This window comes from Fringilla coelebs (assembly GCF_963513975.1).
Source record: "Fringilla coelebs genome assembly, chromosome: 1".
NCBI lineage: Eukaryota > Metazoa > Chordata > Aves > Passeriformes > Fringillidae > Fringilla > Fringilla coelebs.
The window spans coordinates 19,957,516-19,983,196 of NC_140028.1; the positions used below are offsets into that span (position 1 = coordinate 19,957,516).

At 39.8% G+C, this 25,681-nt stretch overlaps 1 protein-coding gene across 1 annotated transcript in view; it reads right to left on the reverse strand.

Annotated features, from left to right (window-relative positions):
* Nucleotides 1-682: 682 nt before the first annotated feature.
* ZFPM2 (zinc finger protein, FOG family member 2) overlaps nt 683-25,681 on the reverse strand; it is a 307,035-nt gene continuing 282,036 nt past the window's right edge. Inside the window, exons 6-8 of the mRNA XM_084227111.1 lie at nt 13,420-13,626; nt 8,903-9,127; nt 683-4,311 (exon numbers count right to left, since the gene is read on the reverse strand). Coding sequence (XP_084083237.1) covers nt 1,820-4,311; nt 8,903-9,127; nt 13,420-13,626 — 2,924 coding nt within the window. The 3' untranslated portion in view covers nt 683-1,819. The remainder of the gene's footprint in view (nt 4,312-8,902; nt 9,128-13,419; nt 13,627-25,681) is intronic.

Below are 25,681 nucleotides of genomic sequence, written 5' to 3' on the forward strand. Positions count from 1 at the left end.
GTAGCTACACTTACAAATAATTTTTAAAAAAAGGACAGTTTCAGTTAAAAACTACACAGAAATGGAGTTTCTGAAAGCCAGTTGCATTGTATGCTCTTATGCTAGACTATGACTGGTTGCTGTGCTGAAATACCATCCTTTTATGTAGCTTGTTCTGAGTTGTTCCTTTGGCCAATACAGGAACTAAAATGCAGCAGTTTATGTAACTATCAGGATTATGGTTTTTCTTTCTAATTTGTAGGATGAAAGTGCATCAATAGGTCATTTTTATAATCTTAATTTTTTTATGAAAATGGTGTAAAGGAGACCAAACATTTGCAAGTGAATGGTACTAATTGTGCATTAGTTCAGATTTTAATATAACATAAATTATTGACTAATATTTCTATACTAAATTAGGGGAGTAAATTGCTGTTCTCTTAAATGAATCATCTTGTTTTTCATATAGGAACACTGAACACATGAAGAATCATACCAGAGGTATTAGGAAGGAGATTGTTCCACTGAATTTGACATATGGAGATACTGTCAGGGAAGTATATGTTCCTTGGCACCAGTAAAGAGAACAGCCTTCCTGGTTTCAGACCCTCACATTTTAACCTTTAGTTCACTGGGCAGTCTTAGACCCAATTGCACTAGTGACCTGTCAGCAGGGACTCCCTGGAAGTGAAGGCATCCTTTGTACTCATTGTCTCTTTGAATACTTTGCTTCCACTGAAGAGAAGGCAATGTTAGCTTGTTCCTAAGAGCTTTTTCACAGCTTGTGAACTCTAGATCAACCTTCAAAAACAAAATTTAAAAAAAAAAAATTAAAGAAATTACAGCCGAACTTCTCCAATTATCTGGAATTTTATTCCATCCATATACATGCATAGTAACAACATTTGTTGAGAAATTATTTCTATCAGAAGTAGAACATTATCTTTGTGATCACCAGTTGCAGTATTGCTACTCTTATATTTAAATATATCTTATATATGAATTAGATTCATAATTGCAGCATTGAGTTTAGGGTTTTGTTTTAGACTGTGCCTTTCAAAAGATAAAACTGATTGATATGACCTCATTTCTTACAATACTGCTTCCAGTAATTTTGTTCATTCTTTATAAAGTATTGCATTTAACAGCAAAGGTTTAAAAATTGAGACAGAGATGCATCAGCGAAAGAAAATACAAGTACTATACAAGAAAGAAAATGCCATCTTCATTTAACGTACGTTTCAGATTAAGAAAGTGGACAGAAACATACTGCTACATACAAATGCAAAGCCTAATGACTAAGGTACTGTATGTGCTAAAATATAAAGTGCAAACTGAGCCCAATTGTTCAAAAAAATTGAAATTTTAAGGCGAATTTTACAGCATAGTTGAAACTTCTTTGCAAGTTATATTTTAGCATATACGTATATCTGCAACAGCATATAAGAAAAAAAATCAGGATACACAAGTGCTTTTGAAGCTATTTCTAAAATGCTTTTCTGTATTGTTTGCGACTATTTTCTTTAAAATCTACTATACAGTGCAAACCATATGTGCTACACAATAACTATACAATAACATTACAAATGACTTTAATATAAAGTTTTTAAATAAAAAATAACATAACTACAGCTATGAATACTGCTGGTAAAATAAATTAATATTTTTGAAAATGGCACCAATAATACACTTTACTAATGGACTGTAATGAAATTACACCTTTAAGTCTTCAACTCAGCAATAGTGAAATCTCCTGATTGTCCAGATGTAATTCAAACAGCTTTCTTTAAACTGCATGGAACAATATGCTAAACACATGTACCAAAGGTGACCGATTGTTTCATTTGACATGTTCTGCTGCATGTGAAGAGCAATAAAACTTCTTGTGAGTTATAAAGTTTGAGAGATTGTTGAACTGGATGTCACACAGTCGGCAATACTTTCCACTGGTTGGAGCCTGGGTAGAGCCATTCACACCTTTAGCTATACTAGACAATTGTTCCTCTGCTGTAGGAATTGCTGGAGAGACATTTTCATTTGTAGCTAAGGGATTCTCAGAGATCCAAGAAGGAGACTTGTGCCCATCTTCATGCGGAGGATTCTGGGAAATGTTCTCTTGCTGTGGGTTAGCAGCAGGTCTTTCCTCCTGTTTTAGTCCCCCATTAACTATTACCATGCCTCGGTTTTTCGGCAGTAGTGGAAGAGATTCTTTCTTCTGCACAGCACATCCATTTGAAGGCGCCTGGCCTTTAGGAGATTCACTTTCTGTATTTGTGCTTTGATCTAAATCAGTATTATGAATGACGAGAGAACCAGAAATGTAATCACTTGGCTTTATTCCATAATAGGGAGAAAGCTGATCTGCTCCTTTAGTTTTCTTTATTGCTCCAGGGTAAAGGCATTGTGGAAGAAACAAATGTTTGTTTTCTTCTTTTGTAGCAATAAGCTGGGCGGCTTCACTAAAGACTTTCAGTCCTTGAAGTGTTGCTAAGTGTGTGGAAAATAAGTTTCCATTAGGAGAGGACTGTTTTGAGTTTCCATTTTTTTCACATTTGATTATGCTTCTCTCATAACTGACATCTGGGCTGTTTCTTTCACTTTCTGGGTTTTGAAACACCTTACTGTCGAGTTGTCCCAGGTCACCACGCTGATGAGCAGTGACAGGACAAAAATTCTGCTTGTGAGCCAGGTAGTTCTCTACCTTGTTAAAACTGATCTTGCATACGGTGCACTCATGGTAGTCCAGCAGCCTTTTGGGAGAAGTGGACGTCCTCTCTGACGGGGGTAAGCATTTTTTACTGAGATCTATTGGCACATCCATCTCCAAGCAAGACACGGTGGAGTGGGCAGTATCACACTTTGAAACTGGAACACACTTGTTAATAGACAGCGATGTTTCCAGATGCTTCGAGACTATTCCTGGAAAGATATCACATCGTGGGTGGTAACATTCCCCAAGACCCTCTGTTGACTCTTGAGTAGATGTACAAGGATTGCCAAGATTGGCAACTTCTAGAAATCGCTGTTGAACTAGTGGTGGCCTCTGCTCTTGCTCCGGTAAGCACATCTCGTACATCTTCCTTCGCTTCCGAGTACGCATTGTTCTCTGCATGGCAGGCACTTTGTTGGAAGCGGACCTCTTCAGCGGGGGATCGTGGCGAGTGGCACAGTAATACTGCTTGTGGACCATGTAGGTCTCATGTCTGCTGAAAGTAATGTTGCAAGCCTCACACGTGGTCTTGTTAGGGTCACTCTCCCCCTCTACTAAGGGAGCATTGGGATTCTTCACATCAGAAGGTTTTCCATTGATCTTCTCATCACCATTGCTTGCAGTTGACAACTTCTTAGGCTGGGCAGTAAAGTCTTTTTCATGACTTTTATTGTTTGGCCCAATCAAATCTAAAACATTGGAAGAGTTTAAGCAAGATGTCTGCAGAAGCTGATTTTCTGGATCTGATGTGTGAGGAGCTGGATTCAGGATGTTTATAGAGCTTTGACCATTACTGGGACTTACAGCTTCAGGCATTTTTTCTGGAACGCTGGAAAAATCTGGTGACTTTGCCATCTGCTGCCATCGGCTGCTGCAGTAATGCTTTTTGTGTACCAAATAGTTGTCCAAATTATTGAATGTTATGTTGCATTCAAAACATGTAGCCCCTTTAGGCATCAAAGGACTGTAGATTACAGGTGGATAATTGCTACTTCCGTGCCTCAGCCTCCGATGGACCAGTTCTGACATTTTGGCTAATATCTCTGAAGCCTGAGGAACCACAGTGATGTCTTGGGGAAAAGCAAACTGGGAAAGAAAAGGTCCCATTGGGAAAGAAGGACCAATATTAGGCTGAACTGGCGATGAAGCGAGTCTTGGACTGGATGGTTCAGATTTTATTTTGGTATATGAAAAACTCGGCTTATTTGTGGCAGGCTGGGTTTCTGGCCTCTGGTTTGGAAGGAAAAGTGGGGCCTTTTTTTCACATTTATCAAGCTCTGTATCAGAACTTGCATCTTTAGTCTGCATGGTCTTTTGGCTCTGGGGAACATCATTTCTGCTCAACAGGTCCGTTGCTGGCTGTAAACCTTCTTCATTTCCACTTGGAGAGTGTTCAATGTCACTTTCTCTCTGTATTTTGTTGCCAGAGACATGTAACTCTTGGTGCTGAAGTAGCTCCCTCTGAGTTTGGAAGCCAAAATGGCAGTGATTGCATCTAAAGGCAGCTTGAGTAAGATGCGAGAACAGGTGCTGATGAAAGTTAATCACTGAATCTGCAGTGTAAGTACAAACTGTGCATTTCAGACTAGCACCGGGTGGGAGAAATTCTTCCATTTTCACTCCTACAGAAAAGACAAGCAAAATACAAAATAAAGTGACCATTTTGCCCCTCATGAAGAATACTGGGAAATAGCTGCACAGAAAGTACAAATGCAGTGAGAATGACTAATTTTCTTCTAATGAGATGGTATTAGTCACCCTGAAAATACTTGAACTGGTTTTTCCTCGAACTGCTAGGTTATTCCCAGACTTTTGCTCTGCTTTGCAGAGCCCTAGTATTTGCATACATTCATCAGAGCTGCAGGGAGAGAAAGAACAAGGGAAAGGATAAAAATATACTGGACTTATTCTAAATGAAGGGTCTCAGAAATTACAGTTAAAACTAAAGGGACACATTATGTTCCCCATACACAATCACTGGAAATTCTGAATGCACAGAAAGCACACCAAGGTCAAGAAGTTCAAGGTTATGATGTAGCTTGAGGTACAGCCCTCAGTGTGCCTGAAAGCCACAGACAAAGCAGAAGTAGCATTTTGAGTATTGCTGATGCTCAGCTCCTTGCTTGCATGGGTTGGCTGATCTATCCTCATCAGAAAGGACTGGTGACTGTGCTCCTTGTGAAGGGAGGAGGAGCAGTAAGACATGGCTTTACTGACATTTTATCTTTCACAGACAATGGCCATTGGCAACTACTGCTATAATATGACACCTTTTCCTCACTGCATCAAGAACAGTACATTCAAAGACATCTTACAATCACCAATTAAACAAAAAACTCCATGTTTCATGGCATTTTGAAATTGAAAATGCTTTAAAAAGAGATAAGACCAGATCTCTCTACTGCAACAACAGATTCTAGTTACATTTTAAACAATAGAAACTGAAAAAATATTGATAGGGATGATATTCAGAATTTAAAATGAGTACTTGTCCTGCTTACACATAGGCACATATACCACACTTCAGTCAGGTGAAGTAGGTGTGTAGTAGTTGGACAATACAAAACTGTAAGAATATTGCATCTCACTCTGTGGGTAGTCACATTGTGGTACCTGGAGGTCCTTGCTTCTTCCCTAGCATCAATGATCCCCCAAGTTGTGAGTGACATCTGAAATTTGACCTTCCCTTGGCCTCAGAGGCCAGAAGGGAACCAAGGAGATACACAGAACTTCAGTCAGCACTTTGTTTCCCATCAGGCACTCATCCCCCAGGAGGCCATATGAAGCTTTAGCCCTTTCACTGACATGAGATGGTGCTTCCCCATCATGTGATACAGAGACAGCAGCCTCTATAGGACTTGGCATTTCAGTCAGGGCTCTGCATTCCAGTGATGTAGGTCTGCTAGAGCCTCCAGTGGGAACAGCAATAGCAGCTGGAGCAAACACAGGACTTCCAAAGATTACAAGACATTTGGAAAAGGAATGTTTCATTCCTACTGCAGAAGGTGTTACAACTTGTGATAATCTGTATAGAAAAATAAAGACTGACAGGATAGGAAAGAGAGCAAGAATGATTGAATAACTGGTTTGTGACTAAAAAGAAAGGGAAAGGCCTGAGGTTTAGCCTCTCTTCTAGGAAATAAGTAAAGATTCTTACTGGAAATTCACCACAATCTCAGATCTAGGTCTTTAAAGGAGCATAGATCTCTAGATTACATGCAGACATGGTCATTCACAGCTCATGGCTCAAAACCCTCAACACATAAGACAGTAGTATGTCAATAAATGCAAATAGTTGAAGCAAATCTTTTGCACAATGGCTAATATTTCAGTTTTCCTCTGCTTGGGGAGAAATTCATCTGTAATGCTCCCAGAGTATCTGGTTATAATTACCAGGCTGTAAGACACACTGGGCTGCATGCACCTGATCTTATTGAAATTGTTATAACCTATGGTTCAGCTGGTTTACTGAACAGTGAAATATTTGCTAGGCAACAAACAGAAAACTGCAATAGCCTGATAGTATCTTGAAGCACAGAAAGATCTGACCTCTAAATCACACAGAATCACACAGAATCCCTAGGTTGGAAGAGACCAAGTTCATCGAGTCCATCCCAGCCCACATACCTTAACTAAACCATAGCACTGAGTGCCACATCCAGTCTTTTTTAAAACACATCCAGGGATGGTGACTCCACCACCTCCCCAGGCAGACAATTCCAGTACTTTGTCACTCTTTCCATAAGAAACTTTTTCCTAAGATCCAACCTATATTTACCTTGGCACAGCTTAAGACTGTGTCCTCTGGTTCTGTCAGTTTCTGCCTGGAGAAAGAGACCAACCCCCACCTGACCACAACCACCTTTCAGGAGTTGTAGACAGTGATAAGGTCACCTCTGAGTCTCCTCTTCTCCAGGCTAAACACCCCCAGCTCCCTCAGTCCCTCCTCACAGGGTTTGTGTTCCCAGCCCCTCTCCCCCCTCGTTGCCTCCTCTGGACGCGCTCAAGCGTCTCCACGTCCTTCCCAAACTGAGGGGCCAGAACTGGACACAGCACTCAGGGTGTGACCTCACCAGTGCTGAGTACAGGGGAAGGATGAAAGGATGACCTCCCTGCTCCTGCTGGCCACACTGTTCCTGACACAGGCCAGGATGCCTTTGGCCTTCTTGGCCACCAGGGCTCACTGCTGGCTCATGTCCAGTCTGTTGTCAACCAGCACCCCCAGATCACTTTGTGCCTGGGCACTGTCCAGCCACACCATCCCCAGCCTATAACACTGCAGAGGGTTATTGTGGCCAAAATGCAGGACTTGGCACTTGGATTTATCAAACTTCATCCTATTGGACTCTGCCCATCCATCCACCCCTTCCAGGTCTCTCTGCAGAGTCCTCCTACCTTCCAACAGATCGACACACGCTCCTGGCTGAGTGTCATCTACAAATTTATAATGAAGGACTCAATCCCCTCATCCATGTCATCAATAAAGATATTGAAAAGATCTGACCCCATCACAGACCCCTGAGGGACACCACTGGTGACTGGCTGCCAGCTGGATGCAGCACCGTTCACCACCACTCTGGGCCGTCCATCCAGCCAGTCCCTAACCCAGCACAGAGTGCTCCTGTCCAAGCCCTGGGCTGCAGCTTTCCCAGGAGTGTGCTGTGGGAGACAGTGTCAAAGGCCTTGCTGAAGTCCAGATAGACAACATGCACAGCCTTTCCTGCATCCACCAGGAGGGTCACTTGGTCATTAAAGGAGAGCAGGTTGGTCAAACATGACCTATCCCTCCTAAACCCCTGCTGGCTGGGTCTGATATCCTGGCCATCCTGTAAGTGCTGCATGCTGACACTCAATATAAACTTTTCCACTGCCTGACCAGGTACTGAGGCCAGGCCACCTGGCCTACAATACTAGGATCCTCCTTCCCACCCTTTTTGTGAATGGGTGTCACATTGGCCAGCTTCCAGTCATCTGGAACCTCACCAGTGAGCCAGGACTGTTGGTAAATGATGGAGAGTGGCTTCACAAGCTCATCTGCCAGCTCCCTCATCACCCTGGGATGGATCTCATCTGGGCCCATGGATTCATAAACATCCAAGCAGCTCAGCAGTTCTCTGTCTACCTCCTCTTGGATAACAGGGGGCCATTGATGATCAATGACTAAGGGTTTTCTCAGCAGTCTTCTAGTCCTTTTCTGGGAGGTACCAAACTCCTCCAAGGCAGTATGTTGCCTTTTAGAATCGCAATAGGTACCCAAGTATCAGAAGAACATTTTTCGCTTCACCAAATCCACAGAGTAGACTATGCATGCCCCAGGAGTTTTTACACTGCAGCCAAATAAGGCTTTCTTCTGTGATTAAAGCACCTATTAATGTCCTTTAGACTCCATTCATTTAACAGGAGGATCAGGAACACTGTAGAGCCCTTACTTCTTTCCCAAAGCAGCTCTGTACAGCAGACATCAAACACACGACCCACTGACCCTGCAGTCTTTCTTATTTGTGGGAGTTCTCTGCCACTGAAAACTCCAATGCAAAATGTCCTGCAGACTCTTAACTTGTGTTTCCAGCCCTAATTCAAAATTGGTCATCTACACCATGTGATGTGGGACATGGTTTAGTGGTGGACTTGATGATCTCAAAGATCTTTTCCAACCAAGACATACCTATGATTCTTTGTTTTTGTGATTCTAAAACACTATCCCCATTTTATAGGAAGGGAAAAGAATATTTCTATCAAACAATAAGTTTTTTTATGAAACAAGTATCCTGGTAAAAGCAGAGAGTTGTGGACCATGATCCTTAGAGCCTTCTGCCCATGAAGCCTCCTCTAGGGCTAAGGAGGAAGATATTACTTCAGAAAGACATGTTCTCTGGTTGCGTGTATGTTTGGTAGCTGGAATCCTGCAGTAATTGATTGTGTCTGGACTCCTGATCATACCTTCACCAGAAAGGTAAAGAAATGCTGCCTGTATGTGGGTGTACACGCATTAAGAGAGAGACAACAATAAATGAGGATGAGACAAATGACCCTGGTCACTTGGGAGAGGTACTTGGTGTAGAACACAGGTCAGAAACTGTTGGCATTTTGGTATTACCTACATGCAGTGCTTGCATATATTTGGAGAGACATTGATCTCCTCAATGTCTATAGTGAATAATTCTTCAAAAAGCTAAATCTAGAAGATGATGCACAAAAACACACGATACTTACCACTGTGAGAATTGAGGTGCATTTCCAGAGCTCTTGCATTCGAAAAGCTTTTGGTGCACTGTGGAAAGGGGCAGACACTGGATATCTGCTGAGCACTGTCCTCACTCTCCTCTGACAGCTGTGGCCCCTCTCTCTGCCTCCCACTGCAGTAATACATGAGATGGGCCTGCAGGTTCCGCTCACTTCGGTACCAAATGCCACAGGATTTGCAAGGGAATATGTCCTCTACAAGCAAGTACAAGCAGGTGCAGGTTAGTCACAGTTCACTTGGTCCCAAACAATTAACACAGCTAGATTAATTCCCCTCCCTTCCCCATTAAAAAAAATACTTATTTAACAAAACATTGAAAGCAGAGAAATGGGTTTATAAAAATGTCACTTGCAGAATGGAAACTAACATGGGAGACAGTTGTTTCTTTCAAAAGGATATTTTTTTTTAAGTTGCATAAAGAAAACTGCTAGAAGCTTTTGGCACATAATTACTTTTAAGAATTAAATTAAATTAAATGTTTGTTGGGAACATGCAATAGTAATTAAGGAACTATGCAGTATTTCCAATACATCACTACTCATTAGGTGACACCTTTCAATTTTGTTTCTGTGTGCACAAGACTTCCAGCTCTGGGCCTTGGAATTTTTGAGTACTAACTACAGATCATTCTGGAAAATGTGTATTTTCAGTATGCTTATGCATTTATTACTGTAAAATCCTTTTGTTCTGATATCCAGGAGGCAAGGCTAGACTACTTTTTCTTAAGATCCTATGATATTGAATGTGATATTATTATAAGCAGCATGTCTATTTCCTTGATTCCTATTCTTATTAATTATAGAAATTGAAATGTCTTATGTATTTTTATCCTTTTGTTTTCAGTAAATTGTCGCTTTTCCACTTTTCATTATGCATAGAAGATATTTACTAAAAATAAGGCAATTTTTCATTGTCTCCTATCCCAAAGTGTCAGCACCCCTCTGAGGAGATACCATACAGAGGTTCCACAGAGTGTTTTCAAAGCAGAAGTTGGGATTTTGATCATGCATTAGAGGCTACATACTTCACTAATGTGAAGAGTAATAATGGATATGGTATTTTTACACGAAGTGGACAGATACTTGTGTGTTAATACCCTGTCAAAGGACACAGAACCTGTTGTGTATACATCTCAGAAAAAGATCTGTTTAATCTTTTGAAAGGTGAGCCTTCCATCCTATCAGTAGGAACAAGAAGAAATCCCTGCTCTTTTGGGGCATATCTACACTAGTAAATTAAACTGTGGCAGGATCCACACTTCAACACTGCAACTTGTCTATATTGCTAAATCATGACAACAGTCCCTTCTATACCTTTGGTTTAAGTCAATGGACACTATTCCCATTCATGCATAGATTTCAGGAATTATCATAGGCATAGACCATTCTCGAGGTGTGGACACCTCTCGACTGTTTGTGAGACTAAGAGAGGATAAATGATGAGTAACTCCAGACTGTGACAGCTGACCTCAGGATCAGACAATTGCAGTCAGCATCAAAACACATCTTGATCAACATGAAAACTCCCCTGACTTCAGAATGCAAAGGGCTGCTAGAGACTGTAATTAACTTAGTTTTGAAGAATGGCTGCTGCTCTGAAAACATGGCATGTGTAGCTGATGATGTAATTCATTACCATTCATGACAATTTCTGTTTAATTTCAAATATTGATGTGTGTAGGACAACGGCTCTGTTTCAATTCCTTTGGGTGAACAAAGTTGAAGACTCCAACCCATTGACATGGATGAGTCTTTTATTTGCTAAATATTTACAAATGCAGCCAAAATTTACATTGCTTAGTTTGCTCCTCTGATTGCAATGCTAATGCTTGTCTATTTTTCTGCTCATGAATTTGCAAAAAATATTTATACCACTACCAATTTCTATTTTTCCCTTTGCCACTGAATAATTGTGCATGGATTTCAGAAACAAACACTTAATGGAGCAGTTAGTATTCCAACATACACCACTATTAAAACATTAGTAATACAGCTTGCATCATTTGAAATGTCCACCTCTCTTTAAGGGTGACATTTCAACATTTGGTTTTGGCCTCAAATGGTTTAAAAATGTTGAACTGTTGGTGTTTCCACAGAAAAGAAAGTCCAAAAGTACTAATAGGAAATTCTGATATGGGCAACTTGTCCTATTTGAATTCATTTGACTGCATTCCATCACAGATTAGAACTTCCTGATTATCTTAATGAATTTGACTGCCAGCCATCTTTATTTCCTATGGGTCAGATGGCCTGGACAGTCTGTAGCTGCAGTTGTGAATGGTGAATATGTGACTCTCATTACATGCCAAGCAGAGGAAATGCATTTGAGGAGTTTTGCATGGTGAGAGGATGGAATTTCAGGGAGAACAATCTATGGGGATGGGATCTGAAACTATTACTGCTCTAAAGCAATGTGAAACAGATAAAGGCTACTTGAAACTAATGTTTTAATTACTTAAAACTAAAATATTGAAATTTATTTCAATGGATGCTCTCATATAATGAAACATTCAGCCTCACGCTGAATGAGTCAAAGGTGATATTCTAATTTTGTTTTAAGCAGATGTTAGGAAACATTAAAAAAATCCCCCAAACAAGTTACAAAACCAATTTTTTTTTTCAGATGTAGAAAAGGAATGCTTAAGCAATGGCTCACTACAAATCTAGAGGTTCATTCAGCTTGTTGCTCTAGTTCAAGACTTTAATGAAGAAACTGAATTTTACCAACTCAACAATGAAACATGAAAATAGCCCCTTATGATCAGAGGCAGAGTTGTGACTGATGTGGAAAGTTCTGAGCAGTAAGACTTGCTATTTTAGCATTTTCCTTGAGTCAAGAGCACCAAAGTTGCTCTGAGTTGCTGCTAAACTTGTATAGCCAGAGCTGATGCACCATAAACATAACGACTCCTCTTAGCAATGTTCAGTGTGGCTTTCCAGGGCTCTGCAAAAGTCAGTGCTGACAGAAAAGATGTTTCCAGAAATGTGATGCTGTAGAAACCTGACTACTTTGTCAAAGCCCAGAGTTGGCCTCGTAGATTTACACAAGAATGTTATCTCAGCTGAAACAAGCTGTGTGCTTTAGGTAAGGTAACCCACTGTAGCAGCTCCCTTTTTGCTTTCCAGCTTTCCTTCCTTCTCCTGCTGGCTATGAACAGGCCTCCCCTAACAGTGGGGGCCTCCCATAACAGGCATCCCCTTCAGTTAGGGGCATGTTAGGTGCTTCTGACACCCTAATTTGGAAAGGTCCTGTGCAATCCTAATTGCTGGCTCTGTGAGCAGGTATGTCAGCTCACAGCTGCCCCACTGGAGGGGTAGAAGTGACTGTGCTTAGGTAAAGGGCATGAGACTGCTCCAACTCACTCTTGGAAGAGAAGACTTGGATGATGAGGGCAATGAAGGCTTATCTTTAAAAATAGGCTGACATTAAATATGTAGTTATCAAAATTGTTTACCAGAAAATAAGCAATTAAAAAGGAAAAATAAACTGGAAGGAAAATAAGGAATGAAAAGTGTTACCAGGGATATTTTAACTAGTCCTGTGTGAAGAGCTTGAAGATGTTGTGACTGTTTGAGGCTCAGTATTATTAGTTGTGAGTCTGAGTGGCAGATCATGAGCTCACATGTGCATATGCACCTGAAACACTGTGTTCAATAGTTCATTAGAACTAATTAGAATACTTAGAAACCATGGGAAGCACAAGGAAGTGCTCCAGCATGTGGTCTAAATGGACAGACTTGTGCTGAGAGCTAAGAATGTGCAATCTAAATCTAAGTGATGACTGGTGAGGATCATGGTAATAGCCAATATATTTGAAAAGTACTTAGAAAGGGGGATGAGGAACTAGGGCTGTATAAAGGTAAACAGCAGGTAAACTTTTGCATAAGCAAAAGTTACACTTTAATTTGAGCTGAATTGTCCCAGTACAGGAACACTCATGTCCCTCCTCTCTAAGGACAGCACTTGAATGCATGCTGCATTTTATCCATGATAGAGCCCATTGATGACCAGAAGATGTAAAACCATTCTTGGTTAACCACATTAAGTGGAGATGCTACAATAAACCAGGGCTGCTCTAAGGCATGATTTCTGCTGCATTTTGAAACAGTCACTAATAGGATATGTTTCTTTTATTTTTCTGACTATCATGAATTATTACTAGAAACTGCAGTGGTAAGCAACAAGCTTACTTGAACAGCAGAGACTGGACTTTGAGAGCTACCCTTATCTCATCTACTTTTTTAACAGTTTCTAATCCTATTGCCTCTGGGAGCAGATCACAGAACCTCCACACGAGGGCAGGTACTCCGGGTGAGGCTGCTCTCCCTGCTCTTTTTATCTGAGATGATGGGGGAACAAAAGCAGGCTTTGAGCTGTGGTGTGGTTTCTGCGGTCATGAATTCACCATTGCCGCATTAGCTTTTCACATGTGCCTCAGAGTGCTGTTGTTTTAAAAATCCGCCAGAGAATAGAGTTCCTCACTTACTGTTCACGATAGCTGTAGGCAAAATAGAAGCCATGGCAGCCTGCTGGGGGAGCAGCTGTATGGAGTCCAGCAGGCGGGCAGGGTACATGCCTTCTGTGAGAGTCATCTGACTGGCAGCTTGCAGCCTTGAGTCAAAATCCACAACAAAGGCAACCAGCTCTTCGCCCTCTGAGATGGCCTTGGTCGTGGTACACCAAAGCTGCCCTCCTGCAGGAAACAAAAAGGGGAAAGATTTAATTGACAATATCAAATTCCAGAACTTACAACATGAGTGCTATCTTCATGGTTCTCATTTTGCAAAAATTTCAATGGTTTATTTAGGGTAAAGAGGCATACGGTTTTTGTTTTTCCTGTCTTCCTTCTACCAACATAGAAACTTTCATGTATAAGAAAAACAATTTGGGGATAGTTTTCCTAACTATTTGCAGCATGAATAATTATTTTAATTTTTCACTTTGTCTTCTAAAAAGCCGGCATTATGAAAATCAAGATATAGGTGAAAATAACTTATGCAGCACTTCTCTCATTATCATTTTCACCAAAGTTCCTGTAAATTTTTTCTCAACTCCAAGCTTGTTTTATTTTGAATAGCAAATCACAGCTCAGTAAAACCAAACAGCTGCAAGAAAGAAATCAGATTTCCTCTTAAGGGCGTTCTTCCCCTCCCTTATGTTTGTCACCCTCTTTCTGTAAAAAATCTTCCCTTATGTAATATTCTTCGTAACATGACTGCTTTATCTCTGCTTACACTGACTGAACTTCCTGAAAAGAAGATATGCCAAAGATCTGTTTCATAAAGGCTTATTCAAATAAAGGTTTGTTTAAAAGGGAGGGGGGGGGAGGAGGAGGGGAAGTGGAAGAACTTTCATCAAACAGTAAGATACACTATAGCTCTGTGCTGCAAATGTCACGTGTAGTGCATTAAAAAGAAAATTAACTATGCGAGTACATCTACTAATGTATTTGAATGAGATAGTGAATGCTCATTTATTTAACATGTTTAGACAGGCAAAGCACTTATATTGTGTTATCTACACTCTCAGGCCTAGATACATATCCAATACAGTTATGCCTGAAATAATGTTGCATACTTTATATGTTATAAAGCTTTTTTTTTTCCTCAGGTTTTGTATATATAGAGAAAGCTATATGTTGCATTCATTAGGCAAGCAAAAACTGTACTCATTTTGATAAGTAATATTGCTGTGTTTATCTTTCGGCATAACTGCCTTTTCAACTGCACTTCATTTTTTCCCTTCAACGAGATTATAGTTTTAAAACAACTTGTTGCAAAAATCTGGTAGAGGAGATAACAACAGTGTATGATATGCCACAGCTAAATGGAAGAATTAGGACATTGTTTTAGAGAAATCTTGGACAATTAATTAAACCAGTCTATTAGCTTTCAAAGATGAGCAAACAAAAAAGCATCAGTGACAACGTATTTCAGTGGCAAAATACACTAAGCTTCCAGACCTCAAAGTGGTGTAGAAGTTTCAAAGCAGAGAAGTGTCTTTGTATTCACCCTTTGGTAATACAGCAGTTGAAGGTGCTACAGAGTTTACAAACAATTTACTGTGAGGGGACCAAAGCACACCAAGATTTACTGGTCTCCAAGATTACAACATTAAATGCTGCAAATCTGAGTAATTTCCCCCAGAGAATAAGAAGATGAAAAATGAAGATAGCACCAAAAATTTCTACAAATGCAGAACCCTAACACCTGAGCCGGAATTCAAAAAAAATTTGAAGAGCACAATCTGACAGATTGCCTGATATAACTAGTAAATATTCAGAAGCCTTTAGAGCTAAACTGGGAGAAAACCTCTTCCAGAGAGAAACAGGCTAAATTCCTAAAGTGTACTTAACTAGTCTTGCAGATGAAAGTACATGGAGCACACACTGCAATTTGAGAACCTGAAATTGGGTACTTTTGCAGCAAACATTACACAGTTAATTTCCATTATTAACATGCACTTCCATCTTATTTATACACAGAAGGTGTAATAATCAACCAACATGTTTGAGTATATTTTAACACAGAATAAGACCTCTTTCTGGACTTTATTATTCACTGGATCTCTTAACAAAAATGAGTCACTGCAGAATAACCAACTGAGACTTTTTCTATCCCAGCAAACATCTTGACATGCTCTGTGTACCCTTGGGGGGAAAAACAAGTGATTACTGGGTTTCCAGCTGCACTCGGTCTGGACCAGCTAAAAGGCTGAGTCAGGCTCCTGGTGTTGGAGCTCCTCAGGGCGTTGACTCATGTCCAGCAGCAGATTAAACCGGGACAGCTGAAGGGAGCAGTGACCCCGGCTGCCTGCTCCACCCAGCTCCTGCAAACTGTCACACCTACGGCAGGCACAGCCTGGTGGGACGTGTGACAGCTTTGGAAGCATAACAGTTTCTAGTTTGCCTTAATAAAGAAAATCAGAATTAGGGAAGTTAAATCCATTCCTGCATATGAATACAAACCTTCAGCTCAGCAGGATTCAGATCCAAGAAGGACATTGTTATTTTGTTTTCTCTCATCCCAGTCTATAGAAAATGAGGCATTTAAGTAATCATGACATCCACATCCACGTTTTCATCAGAATATGATACTGTGTTAAGTTAAATCCACTCCCAAAAGATGCCATCTTCCAGCTACTGGAAGTGCAGCTCAGCACCTTTGCAGTCACTCATTGGGACAGGACACAGTGCAGTCCCCACTTCCCCCTTTCTACGCTTCCCTGCACAGAGGAAGGCAAGAGCTGCTGTTTTGAAAGATGCAAACGATTTTATTCCCCTTAATGCAGTGAATGCAAACATGCTGACCTTCATGCACAGCAGGAAGATTGTGGAAGAGAAGTCTTCTTGAGCCTTCTACTGCACAGTCAAGCAAAGAGCACAAGTCAGTCAAGAGTGACAGAAAAAGTACTGTCAAGTGCAGAGAACCCGACAGAGGCTTCCAAATTTAATAGGAAGTTCCAATCGTGACTATCATAAGAATTACCACGCCGTCTAGACACCTCTGGCAGGGATAAGGGCTTCCTTACAGGTAGCTAAAAACCGGGAAAACATTTCTTCACACAAACACTTCTACAGGCTAAGACACAACTGACATATAGACAGCAGCCTCTCAGGAGCGCAACAGTTTTTCATTAAGCACAGAGCAGAGTTAACAACAGGCTTTTAAAGGGATAATACAGAAGCCATAGCCAAGTACCAGTGGTGATTAGAAGAAGATAGGAAGATGTTTGCATGAAATGTTTGCAAAGGCATGAAGATTTCATAAAGAAATGCGAAGGACTATTATTTATATGAGATGAAGTTCTGATTAAGCTGGCTAGATTTTTTTTTTAACCAACTGTTCCTCTTCTCAGAAATAACAAGAATGAAATTGTTCTACAAAGCTTTCTCAGTCCTAGGATGACACAGGCATCAGAGGAAGAGAAAGGATGAACAGATGTTTTAACAGGGATGAGTGACTGACAGTGCTTCTGAAATTGCCACGGTTATATAATTTGGTCTGAAAGCAATGGTAGATTTTGGGCCTCTTCGTGTCCATAATGAATACATTGGCCACCCATTCTGCCATAGCAGAGAGAAGATTCTTAGACACAAGAAATATGACACTGATTATGTGGATGACAACAATTATATTTATTGCTCGCACAGAGTCTATTATCAATCCAGTATATAATACAAGCAAGTCTAAAGGATTATAATATAAACAGGTCCAGCTAGAAACACACAGGTTTACAGTCTTTGGCCTTACCGAATGCAAAAGCAGAAAAGCCCCCCCTTTGCTGCTACAGGATTTTATCTCCGTATGTGGCCGTCTTTTACTCACCCATTCTGGACGGAGTGCTCCCTATCTTCGGGCTGGACGTACCCTGCAGGACTTCCTGACAGGGGCGGGGGAAGGAGGCCAGGAACCCGCAAGAAACTCCCTGCAACCTTGGGAGAGCAGTCTGTCCAGGCGGCCCAGTCTCCAGCAGCACTTTATACCCTTTTCAGGCCGATGTGTACTGAAGTCAATCGCACCCATCCCAGCCCCCCCACCTCTGGAACGCATTCATTATGCGAGCAGTCCAGACAGTTCCTCCTGCAATTCCCACCCGGTGTTCTTATCTTAGGGCGATTCCCACCTGGTGTTGTTGTTATCTTTGGACAAATCATATTGCCCGTCAGAGACAATAGCAAGGAAAAGCGTGTGTGCCCCGTGCAGAGGATGCACGGGAAGTTTCGCGCATCCTCTGACTCTATTTCATCACCATCACAACCACGTACACTGAAAGGGGTCTTACGGGTTTTACCTGGTAAGGTAGTAATGAAAGTCTTACTCTTGTGCCAGGGCAGAAAGGAAGGTTTTAGGTCAGCAACGGGCTTTGTAACACTGGGAGGCTGTTTGCTTGAAAAGGGTAATTATAGTTCTGTGAAATCGAAGATAAGCGTCTTGAGCTTGTAATGTATTGTTTAATATCTATGGTTAAATCAAATAAATGTATGTGATATATAACACACACATGTCAAGCAGAAGAAAAGAATAAAAATGTCTGTAAACACTGTGTATTTATTTGAACTCTTCTTGTTGTTCAGAATTCAAGGAATTAAAAGTCCTCATTTGTTTAATCATCAGAAGACAGAAAAGCTAAAGAATATCATGTTGTGCAAACTAGAGCAAAAAATTACACCCAGTTGCATTGGCATGAGTTCTTTACCAAAAGACATCAGGCACTGGAGCAATTATCTGATACCTTCAGAACATCCACCAAATGCAAAGGTTATTTCAGGGTTCTCTTCTTTGTCTGCATCTTTCACTGCAAATATTTCTGCTGTTTTAAAAAAACACCAACATCTTTAATTACAAACAAAAAAAACCAGACCCAAACCAAAAACTTGCTATGAAAATGAAAGAGTAAGGTCCTGATGTCCCTGAAAAACTGTGGACTTACTGTTCTTTGTAATGTTTATGATCAAGATTCTTGTACAAACAGATCTGGTTCCTAACAGGAAGCTTATAAATCATACTCATAATTGCTGTCAAAACTGCAGTGGAGTGTACTGCAAGTTTCGATAATAAAGAATAGAGTCACAGTTCAAACTTGATTACATTTTGGAAATTCATGGTGCTCTTACAAGAATCAGTGGTCTTAAATATCTTCTTCTCCTGCCAAATTTTTCACTTGCACTTTTTATTATTTATGAAATCAGTGTCTGCACAATGTCATGCAGACCTCTGCTGATAAACTCTAATTAAGATTAAGACAAGCCTTTTGGAAAGGATCCCATCATTAGCAAACATGATAAACACAAAAATACTCCCTACTTGTCAACCAGGAGCAATTCAGTAACCTAACAGTATTATCTGTTGCTAGGCTACAGGGCTGACAAAGCTTCAATTATATTGTATGGCCATACCTATAGAAAACTGTATAGGAAAATGTATCTAATATAAAAGCATTTAACTTCATCCATGCTATCTGCAATTCACGGCTTCCCTCAATGACAAAAAATCAGGTTAATAATTACATAGCATGCTGGAAAAATCTTAGTGATGTGTCATGTTTGCACAGTTTTTTCTAATTTATCTCCATGATTGATAGACATTTGCTTTGTAAAAATAATAAAATGCAAGCAATGGGATGCTGTAAACCAGAAGCATAACTACATCTGGACTCATCAAGATATGGAATCACACTTAGTATAAAAAATATATAGTAAATTGAACCAATTAAATCATATTTAGATGCAGTAATACACTATCTTCTGTATTCAGAATAAGGAGTAAAATGGTGATAGATATGCATGCTAATTCAAAACTTTATTTTATGTAGGACAGACACCTAAAATAGAAAAAAATATTTTTTTCAACAGCCCTTCCTTTTTTCTTCTACATTTGAAATATTTTTTAAACAAAGGGACCTCTAATATCCTATTTGAAGCCAGGAATTTGCCCTGAAATTTTAACCAAATGGCCCTTCAGTCATTTTGATCCTCAGAACCTTAGAACTCTATACCACTTCCAGGGAAAAAACAGAATCCTGTACAGGGAGCCTTGATGGTGATGGTGGGCTGCTGCTTTTTTGGATTTTTCCTCCCACTTATGTTTTGCAGGCCTTAACGAATGATAATTTGGAATCTGTAGATCACAGTCTGAAAAGAGATTATATATAAGGTCAGATTCACCTAACTCCAACAGAAAAAAGAGCTTCAAAATGGATGAAACCATTAAGTCTCTTGATTCATATTGTTGTTTTTATAAAAAGTACCTTAAGAGAGCAAGTAGCTCAAACCAGCATTTCCACTGAGTACACGGAATTTCATGGATTGAGAAGCATAATGACACATAAACATATATTCAAAAGCAAATTCCAGTTTCCCTGTCTTTAGTATCAGTTGATTTTCCTTGCTAAACTATCCGAGTCTTGTTTTTTTGACCCAGAAATGCCACACACCTTTCATAGAAGTTTAGGAAATCAATGGCAATTTCTATTAAAAGCAGCTTTCAGTGCCAGTTAATTCCAAAGTATTACTTTTGTGTAGTAAAATTTGAGCTTACTGGACTTGATTGCGTTGCTGCAACAACATAATAGCCCATTTCCTGTACACACATCTTTTTGCAAGAAGGGTCAAAAGACTATCAGAATTTATTTAAACAACAGACTGTTGCTCTTAGCAACTTCCAGGCACCATCAACTGAATTAAACCTTCCTCTCCCAATAAAACATTCCAACTTGCAAAAAATTGTGCTTTTTAGTAATGGTAATGGGTTGGAGTTAATTTATTTTCTTTCTTCCTTTGTTCCACAGGTTAAGCATTTATGGAAAATTTGCACACCACAATAGGATGGGATCTTCATATTTGGGTTCTTTCTGCTTGTCACCCGTGGGGTTGTGACGACTCAGCATATTGAATGCCATTTCAGTACAGCGCAAGTTACTGGGCAGATCTCTAGTTTTTGACATGAACAAAGTACATATATCTATATGTGGACACATTGTTTAATAAAAAAATTATAATTCATTCAAATCCAATACTGTTGAAATTTTTGACAGTAGAGTGGTACAAGGAACAGAACTTATAAATTATGTGTGCCCCTTCTTTGAAAAATGCTTTGGAGGTTCCTTTGTGCATTGGCAAATACAGTAGGAATATGAGTTATTGTGTGAATCCTCCTGCACAGCACCTGATAAAAGAATAAAGAGCTGTGACATATTCTTAAAACAATAGAGGAATTAAAGAGAAACAATGGGCCAGCTGCTTCATTAATACAATCAAAAGACAGCCCAGCACAGAGGAGTCCAGATAATTAAGCACTACTCTTTTAGACCTTTTTTCTGTAATAAAATTGCTAAAAATTTATTAACTACTTCATAGTTGTTAGATAGATCTATGTACTTGTTTATTTGGGTTGATTAATGCCTTTTCAGTATTCTACAACATGCCAACTCATGGTTCATACAAGTTTTTGAATAAAATAATGTAGGAATATGTGATACGGATCTGTGGTATATACAGCAATAAATCAAAGGCATTTTGTGAACAGTCTTTCCATTGCTAAATAATTCTTAGCGTTTTTCACATGCGTACACAAAATATGTACTCTGCACAGCATTTTTGCTATTAATGCACTTTAATGTTGGGGTTCCAACTGTTTGTGAAGTGTCTCAAAAATCACCCCTGCAAATTCAGACTACTCAAACTCTCACCAAAAACAGTTTTAGTGCTATATTATTGAGATGATTTCTTAGCTTCTTCCATAATTTTTCCTTGTTTACTGATCAAAGGAGATTGCCAAAGATATTTGACCTTTAATTTTAACTACTCACTGCATATTATAAGCCTGCAATAAATGGAAAATCTATTAACCTGTATAAAATTAGACCAATATAGGGGACAAACCAGTTCTGTTGCCACTTTTACTATTACCTTTGTGTTCAGCATAGAATATGGAGCCTTCTCAATTTTTAGCTCACTGAACAAAAGGCAAAATGAAGAAACTGCAGTGATATTTTCCAGAAGCAATACAACAGAAAAATACTCAGCTATTAAGCTCTAGTCAAATTAAACCCCTGTATTTAGAGATATAAGCTGTCTGACCAGAAACAGGGAAGAAAATACTCCTTAGGAATATGGCTCTTGCTCCTTCATGTGAGTCAACCTGAGCTTCGGGTCTGACTTCAGCTTAGTCATACGCTGACAGCTGACAGTGTATTCATCTGAATAGATGATTTTATGGTTAAAACTGTCAGGCATTATATAGCTGATAAAGAGGAAAAGAAAAATATGAAAGGAACTTGCCAGTCCTGGGGGAAAGAACTCCTAAACCTGGCATCTCAGTGTGAGTGGCAGGGGTCAGTCTTTGCCTTGCTGCAATACAACTCTTACTAACATCACCATCTTATGGCAGCAGCTCTCAAATTCACACCGCAAAAACCTTCCTTAGCTGAACCCCAAATAAAGCACAGTGTTTCTGAAGAGTAAGGAGTGCAAGGAACAGATTTTGACCTCTTGTTTTTAACACTGTTGTATGCCTGCATTTTGTTAGTTTGAGGATATTTATGCGTTTCGTCCAATTAAATGTCTGCACGTAACACTCAACAGAGTTCTAATAGGTAAAGAGGCAAAATAGATTAGCGCTCCGAAAATATTCACAGGAAAATAATGTGGTAATTTTATTTGCCATTTTCCCCCCTGATAGAGCTGTCACAGCTTATTTACCACAGGGGGAGACAGTTAAACCCATATCCTTAGAAGTTCTATGCATTTAAGAGGCTTATATATCTCTTCTGGGACCCTCGTTCAAATCCTGGGCTAATCAGAATGAATACATATCTTTCTATTAGATGGCTCTAAAAAGTCTTAGGTGATATCAGCTCCTGGTGGACGACAGTCCACAGCGTAAAACTATTAAATGTTTGGCACAAATGGCAATACTTACAAAATGAAGCTGAAAACTGTAATATCCTCCCACATCACAAGAAGTTAAGTCTGCTGCTCAGAGTTTGAAATTAAAGCCTGCCACAAATGCTAAACATGTTCTATTTCCTTAATTCGGCATAAACTCAAACAAGGGAGTCGAAGGAGTTCTTTCCCAAGTTTTTTTCCCTTCCTCTTTTCTTTGTAAATTCTACTGTTTTGAATTGAGTGCTACACCTTTTTTACATTTGAATTAGGTCTCACTGGAGTGTTATTTTAGAATTTACAAAGCTTTCAGAGAGAAAATTATAAACAGCTTGAAAAAACCTGATAAACCCTTGCTGACATTGCCCACATTGCATTCCCACCACCACTGCAAAGGAGCTAAAACTTACTGTCAGAGCACACTCATCTCCCTTTTTACTTTTTATGGGACCACTGAATGGGCACTCTCCATAGAGCTTCCCAGGAGACATTCCCAGGTGACGCCCACTGCTCCCCCCAGCTTTTGTGGATGCACCAGGTTTCACAGAAAGAGAAAATGCACCACTGAAACTGACTACTCCGAAGCAGGGCTTTGGATACACACATTCCTACAGTCCCTGCTTCCATAACAGCACAGCTGTAAGGTGACCTTTTGTAGCCTTACAAACACAATCATGCCTGTGGATTGTCTTTTCAGAGTTATTTTGTGAGGCTGGAGTGTATGAAAAAATGAGGTGATTAAATGAGACAATAGATATGCTTTAATGGCACCTCTTTCTTGCAGGAAAAGCAGAGTACACTTCATCTTATCAATGGATTTTCTACTGTCTTGCACCTGCTACTGTAGGGCTCATTTCTTGCCCTTGGGCAAATGCAGAGTGAATGGCAAAGGCACCTGAGCGGAAGGAAGGATTATATATAGAAGGAGCTGCAGTGATAGGTTGTATTTGTAAAGGAAAGCAACACAATAATATAACAAGAAATAGGGAAGTTTAGAACGGTAAAATCAAAGTAAGAAACATTGGTTATGAGACCTGCCTGCTTATTTAATACAGGGGCCATGCTCCAGAAAAGGCTCACAGCTTTGTGAGAAACAAAAGCCAGCTTTTATAATGACCAGAAGCTGGAGCATTTCGTTATGGGCACTGTAACCCAGAGAAAACAGCTGCTATTATCGTGAGTTATCTTGGACTTTTACTCGTGTTAACGTTCAGCTCACAGGCCAAAGTTCAGGAACTGAAGTTCACCTCAGCTGTAACAACCATGGAAGTAAAGTGGCACTTCCTGATTCCAAAAAGTCTCGCTCCCACTTAAGCCATTAGAATGTTTTACACTGGCTGCAGTGGAAACAAGACTCTGTGACAAATCTGTGTGTCTCTTACCAAACAAGCAACTAAATAAAATTAGATATATATATATAGATTTGAATGTTTAGTATGTTCTAAAATGTAAACACCAGAGAAACTATAATAAGCATCTAACTCAGGCTTCTCTATTTAAAAAGCACCTAATTAAAAAAACCCACCACCACCCACACACAAAACCCCGTTCCAATACCCCAGATTTCCTCAAAAGGAGTTAAATCCCAGTTCTGCCTTTTAAAGTAGGAGCTAGAGGTAAATTGACTGAAAACTCTCAGTGATCAAAAGTATTTTCACGTTCCAAGCAATACATGGTGCCCAAGGTAAACAAGAATTATAAGCCACCACCAGTCTCCCAGTTAGTTCATCTAGTAAGAGACTGCTAACAGCAGAAAGGAAAGGCTGAGCTACTTCTGGTTACAATGGAACTTGGAAAAAAAAAAATATGAATGAGCAAATTGTTAAGATTCTGGCTGTACACACTAACACAGATTAACAATTGAGGAGGATTCTGCACTTGATGACTTCTTCCAAAACAGGCTTAATAAAAAAATGCCAGTTTACTGAGCATCATACAGGTGCATAGGAGCTACCATTGTGCCTGCTTGGTCAGCATGATTTGTAAATGGCCAGGAAAAAAGTGACTGTATACCCAAAGGCAAGCTGTCAAAATTCAGTTTGCAGCTGATAAACTGATTACAAAGCTGCTTAAGACTTTGCTTGTAAACAAAAGCATTTATCAACTAATAATTTGCAATAAACTGATGTAACTCCCAGCTGAGCCCCAAACTGTAATTGTCTTTACCATCTGCCTATTAAAATACCATTCTTCATCACCAAGCAGGAGCAGAAGGGAGAGAATCTCCAACAACTACATAACTTGCATGCTTATAAATAATCTGTGAGCATTTCACACATTCATTATGATTGCCAGGTTTTGTATACTTCATTTTCTCTTTTTGAGAAGCAAAGAGGTGCAGTAAAGTGGCAGAAAAGAAATTAATAAATATCGCCTGGTGCAAGAAAAAATTATGTAAATTCATCATACTCTGCAGTTTCCTAATTTTTTTCTCTTTTTGCTACTCCATAGGAATATCATGATGGAAGCCCCCTCAAGCACAACTTTACAGATTAAACTCTCAATTTCTTTTCAACTTGTCAGTTTTCATTACCTTTCTTTCTTATGTATTCAGTTCTTACAGCTGCTTCAATGGGAAGCCAGTTAAAGCATACTGGCTCCCCAGGGGGAGGCTGCCAGGGTCTGAGGCATTCTGCAGGCTCCCTGGACTTCTACAGGTCACCCTTAAGAGCATTTTGCCTATCTTGCTGAGAGGATGTCTGAAAATTAACTGAATTTACATGCTTTTATTTTCTAACTATTGACAGCCTTAGTCCTGAGAAAGGAGGTAGTGTTTAGACAAAGTTCAAAATTAACAAATACAGATGCTCTAAAGCTGATACATCCCAAGGGAAGAATCACTTTGTTAAATGCCTAAAATATTCAAGTATGAAGGGAGAAAACAGAACTGATACTGCACAGAGAATGGCAGCCCCTCAAGATGTGTCTGCATGAAAAATTGAATTTAACAGAGAATTGCACTACGATTTAGTGCAATGCACTTCACCAAATATTTCTGCAATCTGCACTCTCAGCCACCCACTGGTCTGAATGCAAGGCTGTGACCAGAGAGCGACGATCAGCTTACCTCTTCAGAAATAACTGTACAAAATGCACAGATGTTTTAAATGCAACTTGGCTCCTCACTGACTCTCCAGATTCGGACTGGAATGATCTACTTAGCTGAAGTGAGGCTTTTTATGTGTATGAAAAACATGTCATCACTGGGAGGAAGCTGGGCATATAAAAGAAAAAGAGGAAGGTTCCTCCTGCTAATTGCATAAAAATGCAAGATATTAAGGGACAGTCCTGTCACCCACTCACAGAAGCAGTTCTCATTTCCCTCGCTTTGCCTACCTTGTTGTGCCTTTGTCTGACCCAGTGG